A 12,170-nucleotide genomic window follows, 5' to 3' on the forward strand; every position below is an offset into this window, starting at 1 on the left:
CACTTCTTTCCTAGCCTTTGTCAAGCACATCATGTCGGGGTGAAGCAGAGTCTTCCAGGTGAGTGCAGCCTCCCCCGCCGGTCCCTTCTGGGGTCACTTAGGGCCTTAAGAATACCACCACATGCTCTAGAAGGCATCTGCCCCAGCCCTGACCCCTTAAGAGGAAACCACTTGGGATCAGGACGTGAGGACAGCCCTGCTCACTCACCATCTCCTGTCTCCTGCCTGCCCTTGCCTGTTCTCCCTGTCTTGACCCTGTCAGTCACATCCTCTTGCCTCTCCCAGGATCTCTCAAGGCAACGCCCTTCCCTCAGGCCTGAGGTCTCCTGTACAGGCTCCTGAGAGTGAGAAACCCAGATCCCAAGTGGAAGAGAGGGTCCCTGGCCTGTGCTCTTGACCCTGTTCTTCCTCACTTCTTTCCCTAGGTTCTCCCTGTGATCCCCCTGGGTGTGGTAAGGGGCTGGGTATAAGAGGCTGAAATGCCCTTTCCACCTAGTACTTTCTTTCAGGTGCCTGGCCCTTGGCCTTAGCCATACCAGGGTGAGTTAGAGAGAGGCCCCGGATGGTTGAGCTGAGGTGGAGTCCTCGACTTATCACCACGCCACTGCCCCAAGGACCTTACAGGCCTTCCCTGTTAATAAACTGCTCCAATACGGCCAGGCTGGGCTTTGGGATTATGACCAGTCTCTGTTTTGTTTGTTTTTTAAAAAACTAATTAACAGATTGAGTTGGTTTGTGGTGTGTGTGTGATAATGTCACCTGCGGTCTCATGTGTGCTCAGAGAAATGAGTAGCATCTGGGAACTAGGAGACAAAGACAAAAGCCTGTGGATCTAGAGATATTGGGGTCAGTCTCAGGAGAGTAAGCTCTGGAAGGCCAGCAGCTGGAAGAGTTGTCACCTGGAGGAGTTTCATTCCCTTCGGGCTCACCCTCTACCTTATCACACCTCCAGGTGGCAGGCAGAGAGGGGCCAGGCTGAGGCAGGGACTCCTCCTGTGGTCCTTGCTGTTGCTGCTTTTAAACAAAAATTGTTGTAAAATACACATAATATAAAATTTACCTTCTTAACCATTTTTAAGCGTACAATTCAGTAGAGTAAGGTATATTCACATTGTCATGTAATGATATTAGTCTCTTTTCATGCTGCTGATAAAGACATACCTGAAACTGGGAAGAAAAAGAGGTTTATTGGACTTACAGTTCCACATGGCTGGGGAGGCCTCACAATCATCGTGGAAGGCAAGGAGGAGCAAAGGCACACCTTACATGGCTGGTGGCAGGCAAAGAGAGCTTGTGCAGGGAAATTCCCGTTTTAAAAACCATCAGATCTTGTAGACTTATTCACTATCATGAGAACAGCATAGGAAAGACCTGAACCCATGATTCAGTTACCTCCTACTGGGTCCCTCCCACAACACGTGGGAATTCAAGATGAGATTTGAGTGAGGACACAGCCAAACCATATCAGTAATCAATCTCCAGAACCTTTTCATTTCCACCAGCAGAAACTCTGTACTCATTAAACTACTCCCCATTCCCTCCTTCTCCCAGCCCCTGGCAATCAGCATTCTACTTTCCATTTCTATGAATTTGACCTCGCTAGATAAGTGAAATCAGACAGTGTTTGTCTTTTGTGGCTGGCTTATTTCACTTAGCACAATGTCCTCATGTTCCTTTTTTAAGGTGGAATCATATCCTGTTGTATAGATGGACCACAGTTTGGTTTGATCCTTGCTTTTTTAGGTGCCTCTTCCTCTGTGTGCAAAGTTCCCGGTACTTGGTTCAGTCCTGCCTGTTCTGGACATCTCATTGACTCCAGACACAGGATTCCAGCTCAATGCCTTCGAAAGAGTCAGGGTCAGAGGTCATGAACCTCAGGCTGAGAGGGAAGGGGAGTGGGTAGAGGTATGTGGGAAAAGGAGACACCTGAAAACCAGCAATTGAGAAGAAGGAGCAAGATGATGTGATGAAGTTAAAGACACACGTATATGAGTAGAAATATTTAAATGGGAGCACAGGGGTCCAGTCATCCGAGAAAGGGAGTCCCTACATCCCCGAGAACTCCCCAAGGGGAAATAAATCCTTCCCATGGCCTTTCTATTGCGTAACTGTCAAGCATCCAGCCACAGAACTCTGTGGAACATCTATGAATTCAGTCAAGGCTGCCTACCTGTCATGGGAACCTGAGAACCACAAGCCCAAGTTTGCCCTTCTTAGAATTTACAGTCTGGCTGGGGAGACAAGGCCAAGATCTATGTATATGCCCTTTGTTTCCCAGATTTTCTTTGAGGAAGGGTTTCAGCTTTGGGAGTGACTGGTTGAATCTCAAAATCAGGGATCTTCATACAGTTGAGGAGTTCATTGAATCCAGTGGTTCTCAAACTTTGGTTTAGCCCCATAGCCTTTTGTTCAAACTAAATTTTATAAATTCAGTGCATGAAGCTGAAGAACACAGCTTCTTTGGCTGAGGAGGAGAGGGCTGGGTTCAGGCTTCTTGGAGCCTCTAACTGGTCTCCTTGGCGCAGAGCCAGTTCACTGATTAGTCAGACTTCCTAAGTGTCGAAATCAGGAAAACAGATCCTTAAAGGTGAAGTGACTTAATCAAGATCACAGCTAATGTTGACAAGGTCCCTTGAATTCTACTTTTTTTTCAATTTTCAACACACCATTTTCAACCTGCCTTTGAAATGTTTTCCAAGCTTGACTCCTAGGACTCTCTTCTTTGTCCCTACCTCTCAGACTGCTCTTATTGACCTCACTTTCTGCTTCTTTTCTTTAAATCACACACCCAACTTGAGATGCCAACATTCTCCTTAGCACTGGGACCTCGTCAGGTTTTCCTCCTTCCCTTCTTTTCTTTCTTTTTTAACATTTATTTTAGGCTCAAGGGTACCTGTGCAGGTTTGTTACACAGGTAAATTGCATGTCTCAGGGGTTTGGTGTACAGATTATTTCACCACTCAGGTAAAACACATAGTACCTGATAGGTAGTTTTTTGATCCTCACCCTCCTCCCTCTCTTCTTTCTTTCTTCAGCAAGTATTTATTGCCCACTATATTCATTTGTGAAGAACTGGTGTTAAGGTTCCCAGTGATTTGAAAACTGAAAGTGGTCTCCTTGCCCAAAGTAGGTTACTGTTCACTTAAGCAATCACATAAGTATCCAGGGATAAACAGAGAATGATCCCCAAATAGCATAGAGATAACTCCATCTATGTAACATATAGTGTAAGTTTTAAGGAACCAATAAAAGGAGGAACCGGAAGGAAGTGAAGCATTACAAGTATTTTCTCTGGGAGAAGGGCTTTCAGTGAGACCTTAAAGGAAAAGGTGCCCCAAGGTTGGTGCTTAGGCCCAGGGAGAAGAAGAGCATGAACAGAGGTCATGGCTCACTCACTAATTCAACAGATGCCCACTGGGTACCTGCTGTGCACATGGCACTGGCATGAGCCTTGGGGATATACTGAACTACACAGACATGGCCCTTGTCCTCATGAAGCTTTCAGTCTAGTGGGAAGACAGACATTAGTTATAATCATGTGACAACATCAGCCGACATTTATTGAACACAGTATTAATTAAGATTATATTTGGCTGTGCGTATGGAGACCAAAACACAGTGGCTTAAGAGACATGGAAGTGCATTTCTTCCTCCCATTGCAATCCAGAGATTGGCAGTCCATAGCTGGCACAGCTGGCATGCTCCACATGGGTCCTCAGGGACCCAAGTTCTTTTATCGTATGGCGTCTCAGTGTGTGACCTCTACACATGGTCTAAGACGCTGCTCCGGCTCAGTCATCACTTCCACTGAGGGAATAGTTCAGGAAGCATTTTCTTTTCTTTTCTTTTTTCTTTTTTTTTGAAATGGAGTCTCACTCTGTGACCCAGGCTGGAATGCAGTGGCACGATCTTGGCTCACTGCAACCTCTGCCTCCCAGTTCAAGCGATTCTCCTGCCTCAGCCTCCAGAGTAGCTGGGATTACAGGCATGCGCCACCACACCTGGCTAATTTTTTGTATTTTTAGCGGAGGTGGGGTTTCACCATGTTGGCCAGGCTGGTCTCAAACTCCTGACCTCAGGTGATCCACCTGCCTTGGCCTCCCCAAGTGCTGGGATTACAGGTGTGAGCCACTGCACCTGGCCAGGAAACATTTTCTACTTGACAAACCTCCTTGGGAACCAACTTACTCGCTACCTCCGTGGTGTTGGGCTTGTTTATCTGAAGACAGAAGAGGCTCTTGTCCTCCTAGTCATCCTTTCCCCAACCCTGTACTTTGCCCGGCCCATAACTAAGGTTCAGCACTTGCCCCTCCTGGGAAGAGGTATGCATAAAAAGTGACTAAATAAAGTTCACGATTTTCTTCAACTAGACTGACTTCCACTATTTCCTACCAGATCCAGACCATGTACAGTTGGCCCTTGAACAGCATGGGCTTGAACTGTGTGGATCCATTTATATACAGATATTTTTCAATAAAACGTACACTGAGTGTGCCTGTCCCTCCTGCGTCTCCTTTCACCTCCACCTCCTCTTCCACCTCTGCCACCCTGGGACCGCAAGACCAACCCTTCCTCCTCAGCCTACTGGACATGAAGATGAGGAAGATGAAGGCCTTGAAGATTAGCCACTTCTACTTAGAAGTAAATATATTTTCTTTTCCTTATGATTTTCTTAATATTTTCTTTTCTCCAACTTACTTTATTAAAGAATGCAGTCTACAATATACATATATACAAAATGTATGTTAATTGACTGTTTATGTTTTTGGTAAGGCTTCCAGTCAACAGTAGGCCATTCATAGTTAAGTTTTTGGGGAATCAAAAGTTATATGCACATTTTGGATTGCATGTGGGTTGGTGCCCCCAACCTCAATGTTGTTCATGGGTCAACTGCAGTTTATGGAAATAGGACTGAGCCCGCTGGGGGCCCTTCCACCACCCTGAGGGGTTCCTGAATGAGGGCCTGAGAAGGCGGCATCTCAGGCAGGATGAGTGTGAGTAAGTGGGCCAGAAGGAGGAAGGGAAAGGTGTCCCAGCTCTATGGAAGATTTAAGGGGGGCTCTGGCCTGCAACCAGCAACGGCACCATCCTGAGGGGATGATGACACATGAGGGGACACAGGGAAGCTGCTTCTCTGGAAAGAGAGTATGACTGTGTGTTCCCTAAAGGCCAGGCTCTCGGCTCCCTGTGGACAGATGCTGGGGAGAAAGTTGCCCAGAAAGTTGTCAGAGAGAATGGGTATCTTCATGGAAACTTCCCACTGTCAGAGGAACGAACAGCCAATGACCTTCAGGAGGGAGGTGGGAAAGGAGCAGAGGGAAAGAGGGTGTTCAGGGGCCTTCTCTAAGTCTCCTCCCTATCCACTGCCACAGGCCCCTGACAGAGGCCAGAGCCTCTACTACCCCGCAGAGAGAAAATGAACAAAGCAGTCACTAGAGCTAAGATGATCATCATATGAGGTCCCCTGATGTCAAAGGTGAATTTCAGAGAGATGATAATAAAGATCATCATCAACATACTGAGCACCTACTATGTGCTGGCACTGTGCTAAGCACTTCTATCATTCTCTCATAGCGGTTTAGGAGTTTATGTATTTGTTAATTAAAAATATTTATTAATTAAAAAATATATAGGAAGAATAATAACAACAAACTCGACTCATAATTTTTCTAGTTTCCCCGCTCCAGTTAAAGATGGTAGTATGGGCCAGGAACGGTGGCTCACGCCTGTAATCCCAACACTTTGGGAAGCCGATGTGGGCAGATCACCTGAAGTTAGAAGTTCAAGACCAGCTTGGCCAACATGGTGAAACCCTGTTTCTACTAAAAATACAAAAATTAGCTGGGCGTGGTGTTGGATGCCTGTAATCCCAGCTACTCAGGAGGCTGAGGCAGGAGAATCACTTGAACCTCGGATGTAGAGGTTGCAGTGAATTGAGATCGCACCACTGGACTCCAGCCTAGACAACAGAGTGAGACGCCATCTTAAAAAAAAAGAAGGCTGGCTGGGCGCGGTGGCTCAAGCCTGTAATCCCAGCACTTTGGGAGGCCGAGACGGGCGGATCACAAGGTTCAGAAGATCAAAACCATCCTGGCTAACACAGTGAAACCCCGTCTCTGCTAAAAAATACAAAAAAAAAAAAAAAAAAACTAGCCCGGCGAGGTGGCGGGCGCCTGTAGTCCCAGCTACTCGGGAGGCTGAGGCAGGAGAATGGCGTAAAACCTGGGAGGCGGAGCTTGCAGTGAGCTGAGATCCGGCCACTGCACTCCAGCCTGGGCGACAGAGCGAGACTCCGTCTCAAAAAAAAAAAAAAAAAAAAAAAAAAAAAAAAAAGAAGGCCGGGTGTGGTGGCCCAGCACTTTGGGAGGCCGAAGCAGGCGGATCACAAGGACAGGAGTTTGAGACCAGCCTAGCAAACATGGTGAAACCCCGTATCTACTAAAAATACACAGATTAGCCAGATGCGGTGCTGGGTGCCTGTAATCCCAGCTACTTGGGAGGCTGAGGCAGGAGAATTGCTTAAACCTGGGAGGCGGAGGTTTCAGTGAGCTGAGATGGTGCCACTGCACTCCAGCCTGTGTGACAGAGCAAGACTCTGTCTCAGGGGTGGGACTGGTAGTCCGGGGGGCGGGGGTGGCGAGAAAAAAAAAAAAAAGAAAAAAAGACGGTAGCATGGCATATTAATTTTTCTAAAACACCATTTTAATCAAATTTCTTCCCCAATTAGGACTTAAAAGAGCCCCTATCCCCTACTGGGTCGTTTCCAAACCTTTCTATCTAATTTCTAAGACCTTCCTTTATTTGCCCCAAATTTGCTAGAGGCATCACTGGCTGAAGCCAGCTGACCTTTCTTTCTGTTAGCTCCCCAATGCTGCTTCCTTCTCCTCCTCTCTCCTTACCCCACGACCTCTTGATTCATCTTGTTCCTCTCTCCTGATATGTGCCCCATTCTGCTCATCCACGTTATTCCCACTCTTGCAGATGCAGTCAGGCTCATCCCTTCCCTAGAGATTTTTCCATCTGTATTAATTAGTGATGGTCACAATTTAGTCTCCCTAACACAGTCGCCAGATTGGAACTGTAGAGCTACAGGAGACCCTGCAGACTTCTAGTAGAGTGTAATCACCTCAGGGCCACGGTTAGCAGAATGTCATCACGCGTTTGGCATCCTACACAAACTCCGTTGACCAGGGCTTTTAGGGAACACTGTGTTGGTGGAGGGGGCTGGAGGTGCAATACCTACCTTCCACCACTAGATGACAAACTTGCAACAGCGAGCTTCCAACAGGACGCCCACGTTTGGGATTCACACACGTTCCGGAGACGCAGAGGAAAACCGATTGCCACCCCGGGCTGAAAGCAAACTTCAGAAGTCACTTAGTCCGTCTCTTTGCCTTCAAACAAATGGAGTTTTTGTTGACTTTTAAAGACTCACAGCAATTCGTTCGCTCGCTTCAGTACACCCACAAAGGTTTTGCAATGAGGGGTCATAGAGAGGACACTTGCGGACATGTGGGGACCTGGTCAAGTCACATCCCCACTCAGCCTCAGTCCACACGTTGCAAAATGACGGAGTCAATTAGACTATGGTTCATGTCGCTTCCAGTTCTCTGATACTAATCATTTAGCATTCAACAACTCCCTCTCACAACAGTCAGCCTTAGTCCATTTGTTTTATTTTGAGCCTTATTGTATATATGTGTTCAGAACCTTCAGGGGTGGGAAGCATTCATTCAAAATAAATTTTTGAGTGCACAGCAGTAGGTACTTCAGGATATAAAAACAAAGTCATCTGTGGTCTCTCCCTCTATGAGTTTATACTGTACTTGAGGGAAAAAATATGTAAGCGGAGCTGAACTATACTAAAAGACAAAATAATCGAAATGACACTAGGCAGTATATGTCTAAGGAGCAAGGGAGAGGTGTGGGACCAGAACACTAGGAGCTCAGAGGAGGTGGGGTGGTCAGGGAGGGCTTCAAGGAAGAGGGGTGGCAAGCTCTGATGGGATATCAATAGACAAGAACTCAGGGAGCGGGGTTCCAGTCAGGAGGCACAGGATGCCTTCATCTTTGCCAACATAACCACAGTTCCTGCCTTTTAGAATTTGGGTAAAAAGAAGTAAAGAAGAATAAAAGAAGAGTAAGAAAAAGAACTGGAGAATGGGATGTGAGGCAAAGAAAAGGAAAAAAAGGCAAGGTGGAGCGGGGAGCACCAATTCACTCTGGAGTGATGTGCACCCTATCAGAGGTAGAGAAGCCAGGTGAAACAACCTGGAGATAGGTCAGGCGTGGTGGCTCATGCCTAATCCCAGCACTTTTGGAGGCTGAGCAGGGCCGATCCCTTGAGCCCAGGAGGTCGAGACCAGCCTGGGCAATGTGGCGAAACCCTGTCTCTACAAAAAATAGAAAAATTAGCCAGGCATGCCCGTCGTCCCAGCTACGTGGGAGACTGAGGTGGGAAGATCACCTGTTCCCCCCGGGAAGGTTGAGGCTGCAGTGAGCTGTGATTGCGCCACACTGTGCTCCAGCCCGGGCAATGAAGTAAAACCTTGTCTAAAAAAAAAAAAAAAAAAAAAAAAATCTGAAGGTGAGTTGAGAGTCACTGATGGACATAAAGTTGTGGCATAGAACTGTGAGAACAAAGCCAAAAAGACATAAGTCTAAAATGAAATGAAAATGTTTATATGTTAAAACCAACAAATATATGCTTTTACTTATGTTCAGAGCAAGAAGAACAGGAAGGGCATTGTCCTTTATGCTAGCAGTGTGACATTAGTAGAACTCAACCTCTATTTTGACCTCAGTTCCATCTTTTCTGTCAAGGAGATTAATCTTTAATTTAGAGGAGACTCTAAAATACGAAAATACGTAGCTTAGAGGGAACTGAGGCCCAAGATAAAACAGGTTTCAGAGCAAATGGCCACATAATACGGATTCAAGAATCTTCACCTAGAATAAGCACCTGCCGGAAAGTACTTGGCTGAGAAGTGGGGAAACAGCAACTTCTATCATGGGAAATTGCCTTTACATTTTTTCTGGGTCACTTTGGGGGCAAATCCAGGATGAGTGGATGAAAGCCTCAGGGATATAGATGCCAGATCCCTACTAGGAAAAACTTAATGTCAATCCCAAATGGAATGGTCCACTTTGCGAAGTAGTGAGTCCCATGTCGTGGTAGGTATCCAAGTGAGCACTAGCAAATATTTCATGGGTTTTTATGGAAGAGTTTGAACTAACAGTCTCTTCCGACCCTGAAACCTATGATTCTGTGATTCTACAAGATTAGGGGAGAAAAGAATGAGTGCTTTCGCAGCTCACCTTCAGAATTTTTTTTTTTTTTTTTTTTTTAAACAGGGTTTCACTTCATTGCCCAGGCTGGAGCACAGCATGATGCAATCACGGCTCACTGTAGCCTCAGCCTTCCTGGGGGGGGGAGCAGGTGATCTTCCCACCTCAGTCTCCCACGTAGCTGGGACTAAAAAAAAAAAAAAAATCTGAAGGTGAGCTGAGAGGCACTGATGGACGTAAAGTTGTGGCATAGAGCTGTGAGAACAAAGCCAAGAAGGCATAAGTCTAAAATGAAATGAAAATGTTTATATGTTAAAACCAACAAATATACGCTTTTACTTATGTGCCTGGCTAATTTTTCTATTTTTTGTAGAGACAGGGTTTCGCCACATTGCCCAGGCTGGTCTCGACCTCCTGGGCTCAAGGGATCGGCCCTGCTCAGCCTCCGAAAGTGCTGGGATTATAGGTATGAACCACCGCGCCTGACCTATCTTCAGATTGTTTCACCTGGCTTCTCTACCTCTGAACGGGTACACATGACTCCACAGTGAATTGGTGCTCTCCGCTCCAGCCTGTCTTTCTTCCCTTTTCCTTGCCTCCATCCCATTCTCCAGTTCTCTTTCTCACTCTTCTTTTATTCTTCTTTACTTCTTTTTACCCAAATCCTAAAAGGTAGGAACTGTGGTTATGCTGACAAAGAGGAAGGCACCCTGTGCCTCCTGACTGGAACCCTGCTCCCAGGCTGGAGTACAGTGGCACGATCATAGTTCACTGCACGCTCGAACTCCTGTGCTCAAGCCATCTTCCTGCCTCAGCCTCCTGAGTAGCGAGGACTATAAGCATATGCCACCATGCTTTGCTAATTAAACATTTTTTTTTTTTTTTTTGGTAGAGACAGGGTCTTGCTATGTGGCCCAGGCTGGGCTTCAACTCCTGGCCTCAGGTGATTCTCTTGCCTCGGCCTCCTAAAGTGCTGGGATTATAGGCATGAGCCACCATGCCCCGTCTAGAATTTCAATTTTGAGTACCATTCATTCTTTTTACAATAGAAACAAAGGTCTATTTTTTATTTTTTATTATACTTTATGTTCTAGGGTACATGTGCACAACATGAAGGTTTGTTACATATATATACATGTGCCACGGTGGTGTGCTGCACCCATTAAGTCGTCATTTACATTAGGTATATTTCCTAATGCTGTCCCTCTCCCCTCACCCCACCCTGCAACAGGCCCAGTATGTGATGTTCCCCTTCCTGTTTCCAAGTGATCTCATTGTTCAGTTCTCACCTATGAGTGAGAACATGCGGTGTTTGGTTTTCTGTTCTTGTGATAGTTTGCTGAGAATGATGGTTTCCAGCTGCATCCATGTCCCTACAAAGGACAAGAACTCATCCGTTTTTATGGCTGCATAGTATTCCATGATGTATATGTGCCACATAGAAACAGAGGTTCTTAATCATTGAAAACCATCATAGGCATATTTCTGCTCTTTTTCCAAGAGGAGGATTTGTCCTTTTTGTTATATTTTCAAAGGGGTCAGAGGTCAAAAAAAAAAAAAAGATTAAGAACTGCTGTTTCAGGGCCTTTGTGGGATTCTGTTTATCTTTTTCCTGAATGTTTTGCCATTGCATCTGGTGTAGCCAGTCTTCCTCTCAGGCTACCATGAACTCCAAGACAGCTGATCTCTTTCTCCCAGGACTCTCTTCACTTCCAGCTCTGCCCCCCGCTATTCTTTGGGTCACACTTGGGTTTAAAGACACAGTTCCACTTATAACTTTTACTTCTTCTGTGGGGCCACTTTGATCTGCATAAACACTCCCACCAAGCTCCTCTGAATCTTGTTCCAAACCCTGCTGGATCTGCATGGGGCACATATCCCCTAGTAGGAACTGAGGGCGCACAGGCTCGAACACCACTGAGGCCACCTCTTTTCCTCTCTTCCGTCATCAGGTTCTGATGGCCTCCACTGGGCATCCTCCCTCAGATGGGCAGGTCCCCAGCAGATCTGAGTCTTCCTGATGATCAGCACTCACATGCCTCCATTCCCATCATTTTCTTTCTTTCTTTCTCTCTCTCTCTTTCTTTCTTTCTTTCTTTCTTTCTTTCTTTCTTTCTTTCTTTCTTTCTTTCTTTCTTTCTTTCTTTCTTTCTTTCTTCTTTCTTCTTTCTTTCCTTCTTCCTTCCTTCCTTCCTTCCTTCCTTCCTTCCTTCCTTCCTTCCTTCCTTCCTTCCTTCCTTCCTTCTCTCTCTCTCTCTCTCTTTCTCTCTTTCTCTCTTTCTCTCTTTCTCTTTCTCTTTCTCTTTCTCTTTCTCTTTCTCTCTCTCTCTCTCTCTCTCTTCTTTCTTTCTTTCTTTCTTCCACAGACAGCTGGTGCCCATGCCGGCACCTGGAGCTGCCACCCTGTGGCAGCAGCCAGCATGTCCAACTGTGCACAGTGGCCAGACCCCACCTCCCTCTTCTGCATACTTCCCCTGTGCTAATGCTGTTTCAAGTGCTTTGTGTACATTGTTCATTTAACTTTCTCAGAGATGCCTCATGAGGTAGGTGTGATTAACCTCATTCTACAGATGAGAAAACTGAGGCTTCTGGAGGTTAAGTAACTCTCACCAGGGCACTCAGTGAGTGGGTGGAAGCTTCAGGAATCAGGCCCACATCAGTTCGCTGCCTGCATTCTTAGCACCATGCCTTATTGCCCTTTGCTTTACTTGGCGCCACCCCAATTCTCTCTACTCAGTGCCGTGAAGTAGAAAACAAAAACTGCCTGGTTCTCCCTCACCACCAGTCAAACTTGTCACCTTATCAAGTTACTTTCTCCTTCTGGGCTTCAGTTTCCTTTTGCAGTATAGGAGACAAACATGCCCTGGGGTCCCATCCAGTTC

At 46.2% G+C, this 12,170-nt stretch overlaps 1 protein-coding gene across 4 annotated transcripts in view; it reads left to right on the forward strand.

Moving 5' to 3' along the window:
* MYL4 (myosin light chain 4) overlaps window positions 1-4,695 on the forward strand; it is a 40,935-nt gene extending 36,240 nt beyond the window's left edge. For 3 of the 4 annotated variants that reach the window (XM_010363531.2, XM_030923234.1, XM_030923235.1), the window contains exons 7-8: window positions 15-58; window positions 510-680. In XM_010363531.2, the coding sequence (XP_010361833.2) occupies window positions 15-43 (29 nt within the window). In that variant the 3' untranslated portion in view covers window positions 44-58; window positions 510-680. Of the gene's footprint in view, window positions 1-14; window positions 59-509; window positions 681-4,395 lie in introns of those variants that run through there. The other variant, XM_030923236.1, reaches the window with a different exon arrangement.
* Window positions 4,696-12,170: the final 7,475 nt, after the last annotated feature.

The sequence above is a fragment of the Rhinopithecus roxellana genome, chromosome 19 (genome assembly GCF_007565055.1).
Source record: "Rhinopithecus roxellana isolate Shanxi Qingling chromosome 19, ASM756505v1, whole genome shotgun sequence".
In the NCBI taxonomy this organism is placed as follows: domain Eukaryota; kingdom Metazoa; phylum Chordata; class Mammalia; order Primates; family Cercopithecidae; genus Rhinopithecus; species Rhinopithecus roxellana.